This window comes from Nilaparvata lugens, chromosome 4 (assembly GCF_014356525.2).
Source record: "Nilaparvata lugens isolate BPH chromosome 4, ASM1435652v1, whole genome shotgun sequence".
NCBI classification, from domain to species: Eukaryota; Metazoa; Arthropoda; class Insecta; order Hemiptera; family Delphacidae; genus Nilaparvata; species Nilaparvata lugens.
Genome location: NC_052507.1, coordinates 9,750,458 through 9,774,937, shown reverse-complemented (window position 1 = coordinate 9,774,937; position 24,480 = coordinate 9,750,458). Strand labels below are relative to the sequence as shown.

Genomic DNA, 24,480 nt, shown 5'->3' with positions numbered 1-24,480 from the left:
TGATTTCAGAATTATTACGAACTAAAAAATACTTATCTAGTTTACAGTTGAAACACAGTGGCTATTGGCTTTACTACACTAATAGCGAATTTTGCACAAAAATTTATATAAACTTCAATCTAAAACATTAATAAATTCATTTAAACAGACAATAACTCAGAGCACAAAATTATACAAGCAACAGCCAGCCATGTTTTTCAGAAGAAGGTCCAACAGGAAAAAGACACAAGTTGCCAGTCACGAAAGACAACGCCCTCTTCAATATCAATCTTTACAGACACGTCAACACAAAATTATAACTTATAAATTTAGAATTCACATTCTACATCTGTTCTCAATAAAACTTTAATTTGAAAATGTTATTTTAAATTTTTATACATATATTCTATTCAAATAAACGATTTATTTAATAATTTGTTAACCCTACCTCGGTGACATTATGGAACAATGCAACAAACATTTACGATAATAAATTCTCCGTCAAAAAATTTGTCCGTCTATTGATAACTCTGACATTTACTATAAAGTTCCATAGATCTCGAATTGAAGATTCGATTTAAATGTGAGAAGAAAAATGTAATATTACAGTTTCGAAGATACCTTGTTATGGCATCTTATGTTGATTTTGACAGTTATTGGATCAGATATTAAGATGCCTTTATTTAAGATCGGAATCGTTCTTAAATTTTACTCAAGAATACCAATGATCCGTTATACCAGAGAAAATGACTGAAATACAAACCTATAATAGAGGAATAAGGAAGAACTGGATAATTGAAAGACAACTCGCCTTATCAATATTATTTACATGATTTAATTTGCAACAAAAGCTCAAAACCCTACAGGAAAAGATATGAATAACATATTCGCATAAAGTGCAGTTGTTAACAGCTTTGTGCTAGTTTAGCGTGCACAAAATTAGGTATGATTCATTTTTCCCAACAAATAAACATATTTTTTCTTGAAAATTCAGAAGATAAATCAGGTCGTCCGTTTGTACAATTTACATTTTTTCAGTTGCTGAATTTCTCGCAGTCAACTATTTTCTGTGCTTCACTCTGAAACAGAAATTGGAAATTTATTAGAGGAAATTGAACAAAGCACATCTATTATTAGAGCTCTTTATTTAAATTAAATGAAGTGCTCTAAATTATTTAAGCTTTAGTGCTTAAAATTATTAGAGCTTAATTAATATTATTCAGAGCTTTAAATTATTAAACTTTAGTGCTCTAAATTATTAGAGCACATCAATTTTAGAAATCTTTGTACTGCATAATCAGGGATGAAATTTCAACTTCAACCGTAGGCTACGCTTCAAAGTATAGTTTATTTTAATTGTTAAAAAAGTAAAACACCAGAAATAAATCAATTAATTTGAGCCTTTTTCAGTTCTTGATACACAATTCCAGTGTTCTTATAGACAATTGGAGTAGAAACAACAGGCACAGCCCAAAACTGTTCCTCCCTTCACCCCCGAATCTTGATAAATTTAGACAGTAGTGGTTTAAAAAGTAGGTCATGCTTCTATCATTTCATAAATGTATGTTGAAGGCCTACGGTGAAACATTAAAATTACAAGCTAGTAAAATAATGTGGGTGAGTAAGACTTGATTCAAGAAATTATTTCTCAATATAGATTTTATAGATATCGGTAAATCGATCCATTTCATTTTCATTTTCCTCACTCTCATTGATCATCATTTAGAGTTGAACATAATTTTGCTCCAACGTGAAGCAATATACATTTTATAAAATCTATATCAATGTATATCATTCATCTATTCATTTATTAATCCAATTACACACATGTATGGCGGCACAGCTGAAGAGTGCGATAGATTACAACCTATAAGTGTACATGTTGATTCATTTGAAATTGTACTAACTGTGAAGTATATTCAATTGTGTATTATTTATTTCATGCAATAAATGAATTTGAATTTGAGCTCAAAACTGTCCCTCCCTCTACCCCTGAATCTTTATAAATTTATGAAGTGCTCCAAAAAGTAGGTTATGCTTCTGTAATTTTATAAATTAATGCTTTAGGTCTGTGGTGAGTCATAACAATAATTATTATTGTGCTCTAACTGCAAAAGACCAATGAAATTCGGCCTGCAAAATTAAGGTCCTCTTACCTGTAGGTAGCTTATAAAGTTATCAAATGAAATGGTATTTTGATGAAATTTGGCCAGCAAAATTAAGGTTTTCCTACCTATATTAACTACTTATAAAGTAATCAAATGAAAAGGTATGGTGATAAAATTTGGTATGAAATATTGAGGTCTTCCCATCTTTGATGATTAAGCTTTATTAAAGAAACGTTCAGAAAGAGTAGAATTTTTTATTTAATTTCAGCATTGTCAGTTCCTTACCGGTACATTGGAATGGGCTTATGTAAGGAGCTGACAACGCTAAAATTAAATGAAAAATTCTACTCTTCAAATTGAACCTTTCTTTAATAAAACTAAATCATTACTTATAAAGTTATGAAATGGAAAGGTATGGTAATGAAATTTGGCCTGCAAAATTGAAGTTTTCCTACCTGTATCAACTACTTGAGTATAAAGTTATCAAATGAAAGGTATGGTGATAAAATTTGATATGAACAATTAAAGTCTTTGTACCTTTATCAACTTATAAAGTTATGGAATTGAACGGTATGGTAATGGAATTTGGCCTGAAAAAATAAGGGTTTCCTACCTGTATCAACTACTTGAGTATAAAGTTATCAAATGAAAAGGTATGGTACCGTAATAGAAGTTAGCCTGAAAAATTGAGGTCTTCCTACCTGTATTAACTCATAGAGTTATCAAATAAAAAGGTATGGCAATAAAATTTAACATGAAAAATTGAGGTATTATCAAATTAAACGGTATGGTAATACAGTAGAAGTTAGCCTAAAAAATTGAGTCTTCCTACCTGTATCAACTTATAAAGGTACATGATGGAGTCCATGGATGCCTTGCAGCCTTCTGAAGAGGCGGCTCTCTTTCCCCAGTTGGGAGAGAAGTTGACCTGCGCCGTGCAAAGGACTGCCATCAGAAGGGCGCACAATATAACTGCAATAGCACGAGCCATCTGCCAAAAATACAAAACCAATTCAAACAATCAAATACAATAAAATATAATAGAATACAATAGAATACAATGAATACAATAAGGAGTATCCGCCTTAGTTTTTCTCTCCCAATCAGTGCTACTTTATAGAAATTATAAATAAATAAACAATTGTACAATGAATACAATAGCTTAAATGCTAATATTAGAATGATAAACCCACTCTAGAACATGATACGCTATAGTGGAGTAGGTCAATTTCCACAGAGAAAACACTAAGGGTCGGTCTCCGAGCTCGGGATTTAGCTAAGTTCTAGACTTTAAACAGCTGGAGTCAGAAAATTGGCTTTCCAAAACGGGGCGTAGTCGCGGCAGTAAATAGTTGCGACAAAATAGATCTTTATTTTCTCATTTGATTGGAAACGTTTTTCCTTGACGAAATGAAACGTTCCTAAATATTCAAAATAGTTGAAACTTTACACTATTTTCTCTTTATTTTATTTTGGGTTCAATTTTCTAGTTTTTTGAAATTTAACTCAAACGTGACTTTGACTATGACTACGACTACGCCCCGTTTCAGAAAGCCAGTTTTCTGACTCCTGCTGTTTAAAGTCTAGAACTTAGCTAAATCCCGAGCTCGGAAACCGGCCTACACATGTAGAAGACACATTATAAGAAATTTCTGCAACTAACTATTGTATGTAATATTGTAAGCTATTTTATATTTTCTGTAATTGATGTAGTAGTTTCAGTTTTTGTGGGAAATGAACATTTATTTATTTTATTTATTCATTTATAAACGAGTAACTATGAGCCCTAGGGCTGGAGAACTCACTCAAAATTTCGCTGAATACACAGCTTTTGAGTTACACGGCGGATTTGATTGATGAAGTGGGAAAGAGATGCACCCTTGCTAGCGGACTTCGTGATCGAAGCTGATCAAAAATAACTAGAATAAAATCTTGACAACATCTTAACTAAAGCAGGAATATTGAGGAGCTCAATTCTAGGATCTGCTGAAGTCAAAAACTTGAATTTCTGGCGAAATGGAAAAAACTGATGCTGGTTCACTATATTTGAAGTCGATAATTCCAAGCAGAGCAGTTGAAGCTTCAATACTTCACTTTCAATCTTCATCCTTCATATAATTGAAAGCGTTTCAGAAAATTGAAGAAAATAAGGCAAGAATATTAATCCTCAAGATAGAGAATCATGGTCCATCTAATTTGGCGAGAATGATATTGAAAACTTTTCAAAATATCCTAGGTAAAGCGAAGCTGATTTCTCAATTGGAGCTGAATCAATCAGAAATTGAATCAATAACGTAAAGAGATATCTCAACCCTCTGAATGTTCAGTATAGTAGCTCTGTTGTCAGTTCCACGCAAAGCCTGTTGCATATTAACATCGTTAGCGATTCTCTTCATTAACATAACTTCTACCAACAGACTACGGAATTTCGAGAAGTCTGGTTGAAATTCAAAGTCTCTATGATAAGCAACAATAATGAAACTCAAAATCATGTCTATATCTTGGTTGTTTTTGAATATTGTACTTGTTGAATGCTCGAAGCATATTATTTATTCAGTAGGTATTTGGGCAAAGGAATAATAAGCTGAAAGATGATTGGCTTGGACTTCATAATTTTTTGAAGATTTGTTTCCAGAACCCTGCAGAGAGAAGTGATATTCAACAAACTAGAATCTATAAACAGTAGTTTTCACCTTCAGAAAATGAATAGAATGAAGAAATTTAAATGGAATGAATAGAAGGAATGCATGGAAATAGGAAATTTGAGTGGAATGAATAGAAGAAGAAATGTATGGAAATAGTATAAAATGGAGGCTGTGTATCTCCACTCTCAAATAGAGGGGAATGGATTCAAGCTCTGACAAAACCAAAATAATAAGGATACAATAATTTTCAATTATTAATCAGAATTTCAAAATTGAAATCAATAGATGGACTGTTATTTCAGAGACAAAAGTTCTGAGCATCTGAATAGAGTTTGAACAAGGAATAAAGAATGCCTCTTTAAAACAGATTGTTGATGAACAAGAAAAGCACAACGAAATGTAATCAACTAATCTCTATACAACTCTGCGTTTTCATAGAGAAAATATTGAGAATTCTTTTTTCATACTCTTCAATGTTCGATTCCATTACGAACTGCTTGTAAAATAATCACTTTTGAATAACTAATTACGACATAGCAGTGATGATGAAGGGCCTAGTGTCCGAAAGCGCTCCACTAATGTGATTAGAAGTTAGTAGCTTTTATTTATAAAATACCTGACTGCTATGTCGTAACTAGTTGTTCAAATGTGATTCTTTTTTCATATTGTATTCCATGACAAGACATTTAGTCTTATAGATCTGTTCTTCTTTTCCTTCTATTCTTATTCTATATGACATCTTTCACTATCCTATATTCCATACTATCTGCTATCACTTCAAAGTTCCTCACGGCTACTGATAAAATAATATTATCAGTCATCATTTTAATAATTTTTCATAATAATATTCATTATTATGAGAGAAGTTTTGGTTCTGTGCTACTTTGGTTCTAATGCTTCTCTCCTTTAAAAATTATTCCAGAACATGCTCTGATGACTTGATGATGTCTTGAATATTATGAATACTTATGTATCGATAAATTAAGCTGGTTGGATGTCGGTGGATGAGTGATAGATATTGATAATAGATTATTAAAAATTTCAAATTTACCTAGATAGAAATTTAAAAGAGACAATGATATTTGATTGAGCAGAATGGGATGAGGAGCGAGGTAAATTTATTTATTTGTTATTTTACAAAGGCGACTCTCTAGAAGTATTTTAAGCCTAGGTGATGATGATGGGATGGATGATAATACAATGAAGGTAGAGTTATAAATGAATAAAATTAGCTCATTAGCTCATGTTTATGTAGAATAAAAAATATAGGTAGATTGGAAGAGAAATATTTGGATTGTTCTACTGCATGAAACTTTCCAAAGATAACATAATTAATTAAGAAGCTCTAATCAAGGAACGAGATGGCGACTTCATTGACAAAAAGTTCCTGATTCAGCCACAACAAAGACTGCTACAAGATCACTTTCATAGAATCAACTTTTTTATCTGGAAGCTCTTTACAAACTCATTTCCATTCATGAATCTTGAGTCATTGTCTGAAAAAAGTTCCTTGATTATAAGAGTAGGCTCTGCTACATTGTGATGATTGTGGGAAAGAATTTTTCTAAAATTTTTGTACTGACGAATCTGGATAATCAAGAATAATTTACAATTTTAAACACCCTCACAAGAAAATATCATAAAATGCGTCCACTATTTCATAATTTATACTACATTGGAGATACTGGATCCTCTAAACAAATATCTTCTGATGAATTTATGGAATCCTTTCCAAAGTAATTGACAGGGTTTGAACACTTAATATTATTCATACATCTTGTAAGAATCTATTTAGATCTCCTATTATAATGTGACTGCCCCTTAGACCAGTTATAGAATAGACACGCTGGGAAGTCTAGCCTCTGAAGCCAACGCCAACATCTACTGCCATATCGCCCCATCATGACCTCAGCATCGGGTAGAAAACTTTCAGATTGTGTCTATTTCAGATAGAAGTAAATTATTATTTATGAAAATGGTAAACTCCCGCTGCGCTTTCGCTGAAATAGACACAATCTGCTATGGAAAACAATGTAAACAAACTCTACTGAAAAGTTTTCTATCCGATGCTGACGTCACGATGGGGCGATATGGCAGTAGATGTTGGCTTTATCGACTTTCAGTATGAATATATATAATGGGGCATGTCTATTCTATAACTGGTCTAAGGGCTGCCCTATGATGTTAATAGCTTATATTGGGCCATTGTAATAATAATGTTTTGAATAAGAGTATCTTTTGAATAATTATCATTTAATATTTAACATAATAGTCATTTCGTATGAATCTATTTCCTGAATTGAGTAACATTAGTTTCAGTGTAGTTCTTGTTTTGAAAGACAGAAGATGATAGATAAAGATAAATAAACTAAGCTACAGTACTATAAGGAAAAATAATACTTTGTTTAAGCAATAGTCTACCGTACTATTAAAGTAGAAATACAGAATCCTACTGGAAGCTTTTACAAATAAGTACCGGCAGCCTAAAAGTAGAAGATGATAAATCAAGAATCACTTTCTTTAAAGAGCAAACTACAACTTGGAAGGAGAGCCAGCTATTGTAGTATTCTTACAAAAGACTAGATTTTCATAATGTAGATTCCTCTCCAGAGTATATATTATTTCGGACATCCTTATACAAAAGACAACACTACTTCATCCATCATCGAGTTGAAATTTACTGAGACCGTAGATTGCAATGTTTCTTGTGTTTTTCCCCAAAGGTATCGAACAGTTTTGAACTTGGAATATTTGAATCGAAAAGAGTCTCAATCAGATCTCGGAAAATGCAAATGACCTTTAATATATTGTGGTAGCTTCAACGGATTCACTCCAGATCAATATTTGATTTGAATGAGAGTATTTGGGAAGCTGGAGAGGAATTTTAATATTCTTCTCATTCAGATAAGAAATCCTATAAAATTTGCTTTTATATCGTAAGTTAAATATTTGAGCATACACACATTTTTATTAATTATTTCATCATGAAATTTTTACAAAGGCTCTTCCTCTTTTATACTGTAGACAATTTTTTCTCAATCGTCAATAAATTTTCAACTGCAATACAACTTTGAGGCTATTGAGTATTTTTGAATTGTAAAAAAGGGGAGAGGACCCCGGAAATGAGAGTTGGCTGGAACATTCAATTGACTCAACAATCCAAATAAATCTGCATTACTGTACTTGGAATCCTTTACTATTAAACGAGCAATTTCTGTTCATATGTTTGTATTTTCACCGAATCTCGAAAACGGCTCTAACGATTCCCACGAAATTCAGAACATAGTAGGTTTATAATATAAAAACTCGATTGCACTAGGTCTCATCCCTGGGAAAAATCGCTGAAGGACATTAAAAGGATGATTATTATTCATCCTTGTAAAAACAGCTGATAATAATATTATTTCGTCGTCTATTGATGATGGAAGTGAGTGAGCGAGTTCATGTATGTGGGACTGTGTCAAAATTATGACTCAGCTGTTGAACTTTTGTAATCATTCAATCAGGTACTCAGTGTCGGTTGCAAAAAAGTCGGGCTACTTTTAATCCTGATTAATTCCAGTAGAACCATCTTTTTGGAATGGTCTTCTCTGATTTGGTTCGCGTGAAGTTAATCAGGATTAAAATTTAACCGGCTTTTGTGCAACCGGGCCTTTGTGAGGGAAATTTTTGCATTCCTCTGGGAATTGATATCAATTCACTGTGATTAGATAGAACATTTCTGTATTAACTATGAATATTATTATAATTTCTTCTTTCGTAATAAATTTGTTATGCTTTTCTACTCCAGAGCGAAGCTCGGTCCACGATATTCAGGATTTAAAGCAGACAAAACAGTTATTAAAAACATATTTAAAAGCCATGTTTACTAGAATTTTATTTAGACTTTACCCCGATATTGAGTGTTATAGTCTCATATGTAAGTAGTAGTAGACTGAAAATCCAGTTATACATTCATCGGATTTTTCGACGTACGATCATTAAGTAGATATAATCTCTATGAGTTTAAAGAGATGATGTCAAACAAATCATGTTTGACAAGTTTAGTTTAATCTGATAGATTTCATGAGGACGGCAAAAAATCGAACGTCATAAAATCAATGTGTGTGTAACAGGCTTAAGCATAATAATTATTCCAGCATTCTATTCAGTAGCCTCAGAAAAGAATAAAAATTCTATACAGCAGTACAGTGATACTACATCATTCATCAGTATCAGTCTGATCATCAGATATCATTAGTGATCAGTATTACATTCATATTTTCCTGTTGTTTAGGATTTGTAACAAGGTTCAGTGAATAGAAGTTTTCAAATAAACCAAGTGAATAGAAATTGAGAATAGATGATAAGAGAATTGAGGAGCTTCCCTTAGACCTCAGTGTTTATCAAGCCAAGGATAGAATATTCAAATCCCTGCCGTGTTGTGCATAATAAACCCTTGAAACAATGCCCTACTCAGGTCGATTTGGAATGAATGTTTTCTTTTGAAAGGATTTACCTGACAAGTTAGTCAGACTGTTAAAAATCAGATTGTCTTGTAATTTGAATTGAATTCTAAATACTGTACAACTAAAATTGTTGAATTATAATAACTATCCAAACATTTCTGACAAAATCTGAGAGATGACGGTTTCACCTTCCACTCTTATGTATTTTTTATTTTGTACTGATGAATTTAGTTTTTCGAAAAGACAGATATAAAGCACAAATGACAACGCGGGCTTTCGCAACAGCGCATTAGTCGATATGAGGTAAATCTAATATCAAGGTCTCTGTAACCTTCATAACTTAAAATTATTCAACCATAGGCTTATTATAAGACTCTTCATCATTAAGTCTGATATTATTAAAGACTCTATTCAATTTTAACCGTGATTAAATTACGTTCAAAAGCCACGAGAGCCAATCAGAAAAAAGTGAGGCGTCTTTAATCAGCACTTGTTCACGGTTAAATTTAAATATCGGGGCACCGAGCTTCGCTCGTTATTTTTATTTATTGATAAACAGAACACAATTCTCTAAAATGATCGTGTTTATATTTTACAGCTGGCTATACGTCATCTTATGAATTTCGGGGTTGCGATATTTTGATTTTTCACATACTATATCAGCTGTTTTCACATACTCACTCGCTCACTCACTCTTTTACTATCCACAGCTGTTTCAGCCAAGGATGAATTATTATCCTTTTAATGTCGTTCAGCGAGTTTTCGCAAGGATGAGACCTAGTGCAATCGAATCTTTATATCATAATCCTACTATGTTCCAGATTTTGTGAAAACCGTTAGAACCGTTTTCGAGATCTGTTAAACATAAATAACCAGATATAGAAATAGCCAGATATATAAATAAAGAAATTGCTCGCTTAATATAATAGGATATAATATGAGTGCGACCGGGAGTTTGAATTTGAAAGGATTTGTGTGATTATTGACAATATAGTATCACAATAATATAGTATGACAATACAGAAATTCTTTTCATGTTGCAAATAATATTATAAACAAATGAAAATGAAAATAAATAATTTGAATTTGAATAGTATCACAATCTCATAGATTACTATTATTTAGATCATATAGTTATACGATATCTAATGTCATATTACTATCAATATTAATCTATTCTCTCTAGCTGCCCTCCGAAAAATCTCAAAATTCATCTTCATGGTTTTATATCTTTTCTCAATCATACCATTCTCAGTTCCTGAATTTTTAAAACCGTTAAAACACTGAGGGCCCGGCCACACAGGGAGCGATATGCGATCCTATAGGTATCCTTATCCATTATCTATTTCCTCCTAATGAATTCTGATAGCAGATCTTTCTCAGTGTGGCCAAACTCTAAAGCCTTAAACATTTTGGACTCTCTACTCTCCAGTACTGAGTCTACAAAAGTGTGCCATTGTAGAAGTACTTGTAAAATAACATGTCAAACCCAGAAGATGTGTTATTTACAGTTGTACTGTATTGTTGGTTGAGAGCACAAGTATTATCTTGGACAAAAGATATACTCCCACTATCAACAATGTTGTAGCTGCCTCTCAAAACACAGATGAGAAAGCAGACTTTTCTCGGGAAATTCAAGAGAGCATCCACTTTTACACACCACACTGAAATGCTCGAAACTTCATTCAATCTACTATTACTGTCATGGCATCGAAAGTGATTATAATCACGGCAGCCGCCCAGGGCGGCAAATCTTAAAATACAAATAAATAATAAATTCATAATAATAAATGTGAATAGTAAAATTATGTAAGAAGCTTTTCCAAACTCGAGCTAATGAAGACTTTTCTAAGATCAACAATGTCCCAGGAGCGTGTGAGTGAACATAAAATAGCTCAGTCCATCTTGGAGAATTGGTGGTAGACCAACGTCTGAAACGGATAGTGCACTACAACAAGAAGATACTGTATTATCAAGCTATCAAAATGAAAAAGTTCTCTTAGGAAACTAGTTTTTCTTCGATCAATACTTTTTGAGATAAGAGCGCCTAAAGTTTATTTCTTTTTTTTACTCATTTTCAATTTTTCATTAACTTTTTTCTCATGTTACTTATGAAGAACTTTGTGATATTGAATCGGGAAGAGTTTTGGGCTATAATGCCTGTTGTTCCCATGAAGAGGAAGAGGAGGATGACAAGAATGAAGAGGAATATACATCAGAGTATAAAATTCACTGTAGAGGTAGAACAGGATTGTGTATTGAATTTTCTAGATTTAAGAATAGATCATAGCACTGGTTTTCACAAGTTTTCCATTTTCAGAAAACCAACCCATACTGATGTTATCATTCCTCTTCATTCTTGTCATCCTATTTCTCACAAACTTGCTGCTTTCAATAGCATGGTCTATAGAGCACTAACAATACCTATGAGCAATCATGATTTTGATATTGAGATCACTAAAATTAAACAGATAGCTGTCACAAATGGGTATGAAGGAAGTATGGTGGACAGATTATTGAGTAAAATTAATAGACAAATTTCAATCAATTCTAGCTTTGTAGGCTCAAACTGTGAGGAGAAGACTTGGATAACAATCCCATATTTAGGCCTTGTATCTGATAAGATAGGTAGGGAATTGAAGAGGAATGGATTCCATGTTGCTTTCAAGACCAAACCGATTTTAAATAGTCTATTTAGCTGGAGTAAAGACAGAATTGATATTTGGGATAAAAGCGGGGTGTACAAACTTAAATGTGATGATTGTAATGCTTGTTACGTGGGTCAGACTGGTAGAAGTTTCAAAAGTAGAGTTAAAGAACACATCAGAGATTGGAATAAACAAAATGGGGAATCTAACTTTGCAGAACATTTGATAACAAATAATCACAAGTTCACAGTTAAGGAGAATGTTGAGTTTCTGCATGTTAATAACAAAGGCAGATCTTTGAATATTCTAGAGGCTTTAGAAATAACAAGAGTAATTAAGGAAAATCCCCAGTATAGTTTAAATGACCAGATTCATTTCAACCAGTACAACACTACGAATTTAGTTTTATCATAAACATGTAAGCATACATTAGTCAATAGTTTTTCCATTTACATATTTATTTTATTATCTTTCACATTTTGTTTTCTTGGTTCTTATTTTGTACTGAAAGTAAATTTCATTATCATGGCGATTCTGTTGCTTAAGCCGCCATTTTGTCACACCGTGTAGGGGGAGGAGACTGTCTAGCTAGGCCAATGGCAGGCGTTCATGCCCTCGACCAATAGCAGTACTCGCCTACTAGTATAATTTCTGCTGCTCTTGTATATAGTTTTAGTTTATCAGAGATTGACAAATGGTGTAATAACCGAAACCGGTCTTTCTAATTATCAATAAATCAGTGGTTTTTTGACAATTTCTTAGTCTTTTTCATTCAATATGAATAATTACCACAATATCAACTTCTCAACTACACAAAAAAAATAAATTATAATGATGCTTGGGTGTTTGGTCTTTGGTGAGAATGTTGATGGCGATATTACAAAAAAAATTTAGATTTTAATATTGTTGAGACTGACAACTGAAACAAAGAACTTCAAGAAAGTTATTTTATAGTAATTGAATGATGAATGAATAACTACATGGTTATTGGATGAAGAATGGATAACTGTATTTCAAGTTATTCAGTACTGCAGTATTATTCTCCTTACTAATAAATGAGCTAAACTATTTGAAGACAAAGCTATCCCATTTTCCCAGTAAACATCCCTCTCTATAATTATATTTCTCCCATAATATATTTCCTTTATCCCGCTCCTCATTGAAAAAGTATTGTCTGCTGATTTTGATCGTTGGCCAATTATATTAAATTTGGATCATAGAACATTCTTCAAGATATGAGTGCGATATGGATCGTGTACCCTACTTTAGAAATAAAAGAAACTATATTGTATAAGAGACGAACAATCGATGAATATATAGGTATGTAGAGTATATGTGATAAAGGAGGATGCCAAGTTGTTCTTACTCTTAAATTTGACGCTTTCTTAGCATTGCGTCTCTCTTGCAAGTGCTGAATAAATCGGTCGAAGAAAATGTTTCTATAGGAAATCTCTTTTTCTCTCTCTCTCTCTCTCTCTCTCACAAATACTTTCTCTCTTCATCACTTCCTCAGACTGTTTCTCACTTACTTCCTCTCTCACTCTATCTCATTCTTTCTCTCTCACACTGCCTCTCTCTCGCTCTCTATCTATCTACACACTCACTCTCTTTCTGTCTCACTCAGGAATTTCTCTGTTTCTGAGAAAGTTTTCTCTGTAAGGAATGTCGTACTATCTCACTATTAACAAAAAGTTTGAATGAATTATGAATTTGAACAGAAAGTTTGAGGTCGAACAACTAAAAGAATTATAATAATCTTTACTTCAAAAGTTGATGTATCCAGAGACAAATAATCAAATAATTTAACGGTGTCATTACTTTACAATATAGGCCTAGGCGTAGGCCTATTAAACATACAAATAAATCTGGGTGACATCAATAAATAAATATTCAACGTTAAAACCTATTATATTGAACAATAAAATTGGATGACTTTCCTATTTGTTGACGTGGGGAAGTTTGCACAGTTATGACCAGTTAATCACGATATTGAATGAAAGGATACTACCACATAACACGTAAGACACTGAATAAAAATACAATATGTTGTCTGTTTAATTCAGAATAAAACTGAATAACTACCACAATAGCATTCTCACAACTACTCAGAAAACACGTAAGATATCATAGAACTCACAACTTTGATATTTTTATTTGCGTCCCAGATAACTTTGAAACCGCTATTGATTGAAGCCGTAGAACATTATTATACGTTCGAGTATTGTATAATATTGTAAGACTCCCTATCGTCTCACACCCAATTTTTAATATTTCCCGGCTATTGATTGTATTTATGCTATCCGGAGATTGTCAGTTTGGTGTAAGGGTAAGCATTCCTGACAGGCAATTTAGGAGGTACTGGGTTCGATTCCCGGGTTGACAAATAATTTTTGAATAGTAGCACTCATCGAATTTCCATCTAGCTGTTTACCCTGTTGTCAATATTTGAAGTAGCAGAAGTTTTCGGGGTGAATTACAACATTTAATTTGGATTTTCGTTTGATTCATTTAGCCGTAGAACATATTTAACGTTCGAGTACCTATTGTATAAAATTGTAAGATTCCCATCACCTCATACCCTCAATATTTCCCGGCATCCAGGATAATTTTTAAGCAGCTTTAGCCCTTGAAAGTGAATCTGCAAGTCTGAGTGCAAGACTCTGTCAGAGATAAGCTGATCTCTGCACTTTTGGCCTCGGTTAATTCTTGAGATAATATTTTCCTACCATTTATGTTGATAACTTTGACGTGTACATTGAGTTTCAGTTTCGTAAATAACAAACTTGGGAGGTTTTTGTTTTAGTAGAAAGACAGTACTTGAACAGTTACGGAAGTGATACTGGTACTGCAGAAAAGAAATCATGTTTTTGGACTCAGGGGACCTTGAAACGTATAGAAAACTTGAATTTAGGGTACCTTAATTTTTTTTGAAAGCAATACTTTCCTTACCTATGGTAATAGGGCAAGGAAAGTAAAAAAACTAGGACGATATAGTCCTCTATAGTTTATTAGTGAGAAGTCCATAGTGGGATTCATATTATAAATGCAGCACCTGGTTAACATTGGTTTGCTATTGAGATTGTCATATTTTTAGAATAATGTATAATTGGACTGTAAATGTTCGTGATCTTCATAAAAGAGTTTTCATAACCTCATTTGGAATATCCTCATCAAAATTAGGGAGAGAAACAGTTTTGGGTATATCCTGTTGTTTTTCTTCCAATATTAATTCGATATTGTGATTGTGGAATGTAATAAATGAATAAATATTGATTGAGTGCTATTGATTAAGATTAGTCTGTCATTAGACGAAGTGGATAGCTCTATCTTTTTCCAACTCCAGTGAAAAGTCTATAGTGAGATTCACGTTATAAGGACAGCACCTGATTAACATTGGTTTTCTATTCTTGTCTGCCATTAGTCAAAGCAGATAGCTCTATCCTTTTCAAACTCCGCACCGTTGCTGAATCGGACCTCAGACTATAAATGAAATAAATGAACTATAGCAGAATAATTATTATGAAAATTTGTTATTGAGTCATCAAAAGATATAAGTTGTTGGTGAATATGATGTATTCCAAATATTGATTATTGGAGACCGATGTTTGTGAGCCAGCATGGTTTTTTACTCCGTTCCCCATCTCATCCATTAATTCTACCGAGTACGACATAACTTGAACAGCAAACAGCGAGAACGCTCTTAACAAGTAGGAACTATGATATTATATCAGATATACCGAAAAGGACTGAATATTTTGTGAAGTGAACAACGACAAGACTTAACCTATTTCGGACTATGTGTAACCTTATCTAAATTCGGGAGAGGAATAGCACAAGGTTGTCTAATTTTTTTTCTCTCCTTATCATTCTGATGATGTACTTATTGTATCAATCAATAAAGAATAAAGAAATACCAGGATTGCTCAAATCACATCTATTATAATTATAGAAGGAGGTGGAAATAGAGAAGCTGCAACCTTGCAACTATGTAGGACTATCATTCCAAATGTTTCTTCATTGTGAATCTCTCTATAGCTGGACTCTTTATAGTTCACGATGGAACTACTCCTGAGATTCAATATTATTTTAACTTGATGCAATTTAAGTAGTAAAGGTGATATTGCAGTAGATGTGAATATAATAAATGAAGTGACTGCAAGTAATTGTCAACCACTCTATTATCGAATATATTGGAAAATAGTTGTTGCGATAGTTACATCTATATAACACTCTCTAGTACATGATAATATGAACTTTGTAGCAGCAGGTGATAAGCAGTAGATGGAGCCATGTGATTGGTAGTTGGCGAAGCTTTCAAGGTGAAAGGCTGTCATTGGCCGAGACTAGACACACCCATAGTGGGCGGAGTTTGACTGAGAGTTACAAATAAAAAACAGAAATTATTGGCGAAACATTGATTCAGTCACTAGCAGTAAATTGGTAACAACCAGAACTGGTTTCTAAATGAATTACACCATATCCCACTATATTTTTATAGCCGGCCAGGATAGCCGAGACGTTGCACCCTTCAGTCTGCCAGCACTACGAGGTCGTGGGTTCGAATCCCGCTCTAGGCATGGATGTTTGATCATCTCATCAAATCATACACGCATTTTCAATTACCCACGCACAAGCTGAAAGCTCATGAAGGCATAATCCGCGATAAACGTTGTTTCGGTAGCTTCAAAGTTTATCGTTAACGAGGTATATGAGATTTCTTTCTATATAACTTGACAATCATCGACTTTATCCCATTGTAACAAATCAAATATAGGACCAAATTCTAAAGCTGTTACAATAAACTTCTCGTTGTTACAGTCTCTTGTTTTGATAGTGTTATAGTTCCCCTTACTATACAGCTCGAGTTTCAAATCTGATTTCCAAACTGACTTACTAGACTTTAAAAAGTATAGAAACCTTCTGTCTGTCGTTAAATGACTCACTGAATTGTCGAAGAACACCTCAAATGACGTCTTCATACGTGTCTCAAATTTTCTCTCACTTTGATAACTAGTTTAAAGAAGTATTCCAAACTTTTAAACGCAACTATAAAAGAAAGTTGCTGATCGAATTTAACGAAATCCTTTCGATTTGATTTCAACGAGTTCCCTTCGCCTTTACTCCCTTCGTTACTTTATTCTAGTGGGTGCATTGCAATTCTTTGAACTGCTACTCTCGTATACTATGCAGTATACGAATCAGAAGTTACTGTCAGTTTAGAGAAAATTAAAATTGTTGCAGAGGAGATTTTCTTCAAAATTCGTACAATGTATAGATGTATCTACTTCTACACGAGATAAAAATTTGAAAGGTCTATAATTTTCTATCCATAGAAGGACGTGTCACTATGAAAATAGAATAGTAACAATAGAATAGAAACGAAATTTTTATTTCGAGTTGAGAAATTTTTTAAAACTTGTTCTGAAAGTAGTTGTTCTATAAATGATATTCACGATTCTTATAGGAATAGATTGTTGGCAGGATCGTTTCGCTCGCCTCAATTTCAATTCAATTGGAGTACATCAGCCCGATATTTTTCTCAGTCGTTCTCGAAAAAATAAAAGCAATTCAATGATTGATGAATCAATCTCTTACCACATTAAATTTAATCAATAGAATTCATCATCCTACTATATTGGATGAACGTCCCAGCCAAATCTCAGTGTTTTTGGTTGAGTATATTTTCAGATCTAGTTATGCAGGAATGAATGAATAATTTATATTTTGTTGAAATAGAGCAGGCAAAACTCATGGAGGAAAATACGATTGCCAAATCATTTCAATACGAATATTGAAGATATATATTTAATTCATCATGACCCAGTTGCACAAAAGGCTGTTGAGTTTTAACCATAATTAAATGCCACGAGAACCAAACAGAGAAATCATTTTTCGAAAAAAGGCTTCTCTAATTAGTTCTCGTGACAATCAATCACGATTAAAATTTGACAAGCTTTTGTGCAACCGGGACTAATAGTCTTTGGAGAAATTTACCATGACCTTTAGAAATACTATGCAGATAACCGAACTTATATTCTTTATTCATTCATATAGTAAGTATATCATCAAAATGAGAGGGAGAGAAAAAATAAGGTAACCTTGTGCTATTCCTCTCCCAAATTTAGATAAGGTAACACATAGTTCGAAGTAGGTTGTCTTGTAGTTTTTCACTTCAAAACATTTTCATTCCATAAATAATAGCCTAATATCGGTGCACCGAGCATCGCTGTTTTTTTATCTATTGATAAACATAACACAGTTCTCTAAAATGATCGTGTTTATATTTCACAGCTGGCTATTTATGTCATCTTATGAATTTCGGGGATGCGATATTTTGATTTTTCACATACTCACTCGCTCACTCACGTTTTTACTATCCACAGCTGTTTCAGCCAAGAATGAATAAAATTATCATTTTAATGTCGTTCAGCGATTTTTCCCAAGGATGAGATCTAGTGCAATCGAATTTTTATATCATAAGCCTACTATGTTCCAAATTTCGTGAAAATCGTTAGAGCCGTCTTCGAGATCCGTGCCTCTCAACCAATGCAAATATTTCGAAGTGAAACTCACAAACCAATAGAAGGTACGGTAATTTCGCCTTTATTTCATTTCACATATTACAAATTTCATATAACTTTTTCTTTTAATCTGCTTATCAGATTCATAACTATTTTGAAATTCGTTTTGTTGAATTAAGATCAATTCTATCCTATTCTAAATCCAACCTCAGAGTCACATTATTTTCAGACTGTCAGAATTCCTGATAAACAACAAAAATGCTCGCAATTTAACTGATGCAGACAGTTAAAAGTGAAACTCACAAACCAATGGGGACCGATAAAGCAGTTTGTTATTGAGTTTGTTGAGGTTTTAATTCGTACAAGTGGTAGCCCTAGAATATTGGGTGGGGGTGAGGAAATGTGTACATAATGACTGTGAATTTGCCCTGTTGACGGTGTAATTGGAAATTGAGTTTTAATTACTATTTCACGTCACATCGCAATTGAACTTGTCGATTTTTCCGGAATTTTATTTTTACTTGCAACACTGTACCGTACTTGAATGATGTGTGCTGATTCGTTCCACTACAAACTGTCAGCATTGGTTGAATGGGAAGCGACATTGATAGGCTATGAGGAGTACTGACAGATGGAAGTGGGAAAATAATCATCACCTACCGCCCAAGCAGATTGTCAAACGATTTGAACTTTTCTCGAACATTTTTTAGGAAGAGGCGGGGAGCTCTAGTTTCTCGTATGAAAAACATTTAATGTTTTAAACATTCAAATGTTACACATTTGAAGTTGAACATTTAAATGTTTTTTTGAGAACATTTGAGAGTTCCAATTGAATTTTGAAGCTTATTCCAAAAACGAATTTCGAGATTCTTGAATAGAATAGGTCATTGTACTCTACTAATTTTGAGAAAAAAGTGTTGACTTATTTTAGGGTAATTTCACCGGTCTCCAAACGCTCGTCACCAACATTCTTTTACATTATTCTAACAATAATGGTCTCTCCATCATTGTGAAATTTCAAGACAGATAAAATCAGTATCATGTTTTTTTTCCCGGGTGATGATACCCACATGTCTTGTATCAATTGAATTAATGAATGTATGAAAGGCCTGTAGTTGGACTTGTTCAAAATTCGAAATATTCAAAATACACATTTCTCTCTCTTCATCTTCGTGAGAAAATAGTCTAGTACGTCGGCCCTTGACACAAATATTCGGTATAAATATTCTCTTGATGGTAAAAAGAGAGAGAATGAAGAAGAGAGATGGGTGAGTGAAAGGGTGAGGAAGTGTAAGAGAAAGAGAGAGAGTGAGAGAGATTGATTGATTGAGTACTTTATTTATGTAGATTACAATATATACTGTAATAAAGTATATTATATAAGTTATTACTATAATAAAGTATATAGTATATAAGAGAAAGAGAGAAAGAGAGAAAGAGAGAAAGAAAGAGAGAAAGAGAGAGATAGGAAGAAGAGGATGAGAATAATTTTAGTAGGAAAAGTGAGAGACTGGTATAGAAGAGGAATAATAAGAAGGAGAAGAAGTACAGGAGAAAAATAGAGGCACAAAAAGAGAGAAACAGATGAGAAGAAAATGCAACGCACAGGAAAAAGTAAAGCAGTAAATAAAACACAGCAGAAGGAATAAATCAGAGAGCAGAATAAAATAATTAGCTGGAATTCAAGATTGGAGAAGGAAAGATGTTGAGGATGAAGGAGAAGAAGAAGAAGAAGAAGAAGAAGAAGAAGAAGAAGAAGAAGAGAAATAATAGTAAAAAGTACACAGTACCTGCTGCCATCTACTGGCCAAATTAAAAAATGGATCTCCCTCTACTATTCAACCAATCAAAAGAAGTTAGAGGCGGAGCCTCGTAATCCTAATTTGAATCTTGTTTGTGATTGGCCAGCTGCACTTTCCAGCTATTGCTTCATCTATTGATCAATTGATCATCTATTGATCAATCGAGTATTCTTCAAAATCTTTTTTTTCTCATACTTTTTGTATTATTTTTTCCATAATTATCCTCTTATTTGTCTTTTGCTCTTTCTATCAATCATTCCTTCAACATGAACAATTCAACTTGAAAGGAATCTAGACTAACTGGATTGGAAAATAGCTCCCTTTTCATCAATTATTGGACTTCTGTATCTGCCGATCACAATATAATTATTATCATGATATTTTAATACGCTCAACTCACACTTACGCGACTCAGGTCGAGAGGAGACTCGACTCTAGTCGAGAGCATGTGTGTTTTCAAATGGTGACTGTCGCGGAGACTAGAGTTGACTGGTCTGAGTGTCACCATTTCGAAACACTTCGCGACTCAGGTCGAGAAGAGACTCGACTCTAGTCGAGAGCATGTGTTTCGAAATGGTGACACTCAGACCAGTCAACTCTAGTCTCCGCGACTGTCACCATTTGAAAACACATGCTCTCGACTAGAGTCGAGTCTCTTCTCGACCTGAGTCGCGTGAGTGTGAGTTGAGCCCAATTCATAATAACCAACAAGTAACAATCTAGCTAACTGTATAAAGTATGAACTGATTAATAATATTATTGAATGATAATATAAAGATGAAATGGCATATGAATTATGCCGATAATTATAATATAATTATGACTTGTATTATAGAATAATCAATTAAATGCGATATTGTTTGTTCTATACTATATTAGTATCAATAACATGGTAAGTAAGATGGAGAAGTTTGAACAGACCGCTGTTTAGCGCTGAATTAATTCAAATTCAAAGCTTCTACATTCCTTACAACTCTACTCAAGTTGATTATATTGAGTTCAGTTTGATCAATGAGGATGATGATGATGATGATGATTTATCATGATGATGATGTTCACAATACAAAACTCTTTGAAGTGGAAATTGGACTTTTTGAAGTGAAAGTGAAATCTTAACCTCATTCTTTTTTGAAACTTTTGTTTGTAAAAATTTGGGAGAAGACAGTTTTGGGCTATGCCTGTTGTCTTCTCCCAATCATATTATATTTATTATAATTATGATTTGTAATTGTCATTGAAATAAATAAATACATCATTTCTACTCTCTATGTTCAATGTACATGCATAGAATATGAAATATTCAATTATCGAAAACAGAAATTCAATCTATGATAATTTTAAATCTCCACTACAGTACAGTTTTCAATAGGTTTGATTAATGATACATGATACATTGTGTGATACAATGATACATTATGCATGATACACGATGATACATGATAAAATTATGATACATTGTATCATTACAATGTATATTATTGAAGTTGAAATTAGCAACAAAAACTTTGGTTAGGCTACCTAAACTCTAGTAACCTGATAAGAACAAATTCAAAATAGATTACTTTCTTCTAAAAATAATTAGGATTCATGAATATTTGAGATTTGAGAAATCAATCATTCTCTGAATAAATGAGACCTGGATGTAGCATTCTAAAATCAAACAATACACCTACTCTAAGTGTGATTTTTATTTTTCATTTTATATCTTGACCGAGCCATCGACTGGCAAGCATTTCTTCTTTTTACTTTCCTTGCCCTATTACCATAGGTAAGGAAAGTAGTATTGCTTTCAAGAAAAAATTAAGGTGCCCTAATTTCATATTTTCCATAAGTTTCAAGGTCCCCTGAGTCCAAAAACATGATTTTTCTATCTTAATTGACAATAAAGCACACTACTTGTTGATGTATAATATTTTTCATGACATACGTTTTTTCCCTCATGCCAAATGAATATATTAATATTTTTGACAATGATCAACCACCCTATCAAGAATGAATAATGTATATTTTCGACAATAATAAACCACCTTATCTATTATTATATCTATTATCTATTATCTATTAATTATCTATTATCTATTATCTATTATATGTATTCTATAATAATTATAAAAAAGGCTCTATTAGCTTATACACGAACGGGATAGGAAATTTATGAATGACACATCATCACGTCTGAACTACTGGACTGATTAACATGAAATTTTGCATATTGATTATTAATTTAACAATGATGGTTAAAGGTCTATTCAAATTCATGAAAATTTCAGTACGTCAAGTTTTCAATTTGTCAAGTTTTTAATTGGACCCAGGCGGAGCCTGCTAGTCATGAATGATTGGATGAATAAATGTTTTGGATGAATAATGAATGTTCTCGACAATATTCACCCACCTTATCAGCTGTTTGTAATTTGCGGCTAGCTAGCTGACACAGAAGACAATGCTGAGATGCAAGGAGCAGCTGAACAGCGCTTATTCTGGAATTTCTGAGTTTCGGTTTCGGGTTTTGTAGAGATTGTCTACAGGTCTGGCGCATGCGCGAAACCCTACAACACTCCAACCCTGACTGTATTCTTCCCCAAACCCCTGACTCACCCCTTGAACCCCCCCAGGAAGGGGGTGCTCGAGGGCACATCTTGAACTTTGTCCACTAGTGTCTATGAAAAAAGAAAGAATACCACAAAGTGTCATTTTTTTAGTTTTATCTCTTTGGGTGAAAACATAGTTGGGCGGCGAAGCTCGAATAGTGTTGAATGAAATGCATGTATATTTATTTATTTATTTATTTTTATATCTATATCGCACATATTGGAGCGGTGAATTAGCTTTAAGCTTGAGAGTGTTTAATGTAATGCATATATTCAGATGGTATCGCACATACTGGAGCAGCGAAGGTAGCTTCAAGCTGAGAGTGTAGAGTGTAATACATGTATTTAGATTTAGTGGTATAACATGTATTTACATAGTAAATGTATAACATGTATTTAAATAGTATCGCATACAGTGGAGCGGTATGTTTGGACCCATTCAAATACGGTAGGCCTATATGCATCTCATTCTACCACAAAGGGAAGAAAAAAGTTTCTCTTTCTTCCGTGATTCTACACTCTCAAGTTTGAAGCTACCTGCACTTCTCCACTATGTGCTCTACCATTTGAATGCATGTATTACATTTTAAACTCTCAAGTTTGAAGATACCTTTTCCATTGAGTTATCATTCTCTCCAGACGTCATTCTACATTAACTAGTTTATTTCGCTTTAGAAATATTGATATAATTAATAATCCTAGTTTTTTTCCATTTCTCTACTTTCTATGATATAATATTTCTCATAATTATAGTTATTTCTGCTAACTATTTTTACTTTCTATTAACTAAATTCCTCCTACCTGACGCCTATAGCCCCACTATAGAACAATTAACTTGTTTAATGACCACATATTATCATCCAAGCATATATGCTCGATAGCAGTTAGACCATTGTTCAACCCTACCTCAATTCAGAATCAAATCATGTCGCATTCATCACAATGTGGTAAATTCCGAGTTGAGAATTTAGTTAATTTAATTATTCCAAATCTTGTATAGACAATACAGCCCTTATCTCTTGTTTCAGTAGAGAGTAGAGTGTTGATGGATATCCTTCCCCAAGAATGGACATGATATATTTGCTCAAATCAAGGAAGATTCATTCTGAAACAGCTCAATATTATCATCATCGTCACCATGATCAGAATTGCATTTCATATCTATATCGTTCAATGAATTATTTATATAAATATAGTTCATACTTCATATTGTTAGCTATATTGCTACTTATTATGACTTGGAGTACAATAAACTAGCATGATTTATAATATTATTGTGATCGACAAGTTTAGAAATTCAATCTAATCTATAAAAAAGCCTCTATTTAGTCTAGATTTATTCCAAGTTTAATTGTTATGGTGAACAGTTGGAGGAAGGATTGATAGAAAGAGCAGAAGACAAACGAGAAATGACTTCACATTGTCAGTATCGAATAGTGAGATAGAATATGAGTATATCGCTCATCTATTCCACTATCCATGACGAACTGCTTGTTAATAATTCGACAAAATAGTTGAATTATATAAATTGTGATCCACAGATATAGAAATCCAATATATAGGAATGCAATTTGAGAGGATAATATTGAATAATTATAGAGTATACGAGAGAAAGAAAGACGTCGAAGATGTTAAAGAATCGATCAATGGACGATGCAATGCTAGAAACAATGCAGTACACCAATCACAAACGAGCTTCAGATCGACATCCCGCCTTCTGGTTGGCTCCGCCTTCAAACTC

The 24,480-nt window shown here is 33.2% G+C and overlaps 1 protein-coding gene across 1 annotated transcript; it reads right to left on the bottom strand.

The window, feature by feature from the left end:
• Positions 1-791: 791 nt before the first annotated feature.
• Positions 792-22,798, bottom strand: LOC111047315. The gene is made up of 3 exons (XM_022333039.2): positions 22,544-22,798; positions 2,920-3,078; positions 792-1,058 (listed from the first exon to the last, which is right to left on the bottom strand). Exons 1-3 carry the CDS (start codon positions 22,784-22,786, stop codon positions 1,014-1,016), a joined length of 447 nt encoding a protein of 148 aa, XP_022188731.2. The 5' UTR covers positions 22,787-22,798; the 3' UTR covers positions 792-1,013.
• Between the last annotated feature and the right edge of the window lie 1,682 nt (positions 22,799-24,480).

Excerpts from the sequence above, each read along its gene's own strand:
- LOC111047315 (XM_022333039.2), bottom strand. The coding sequence starts at position 22,786 with ATGTGCCCTCGAGCACCCCCTTCCTGGGGGGGTTCAAGGGGTGAGTCA. Across the intron at positions 3,079-22,543 it reads AATTACAAACAGCTGATAAG|ATGGCTCGTGCTATTGCAGT; the intron begins GTGGGTGAATAT and ends TATTTTTGGCAG. Across the intron at positions 1,059-2,919 it reads ACCTTTATAAGTTGATACAG|AGTGAAGCACAGAAAATAGT; the intron begins GTAGGAAGACTC and ends TTTCTGTTTCAG.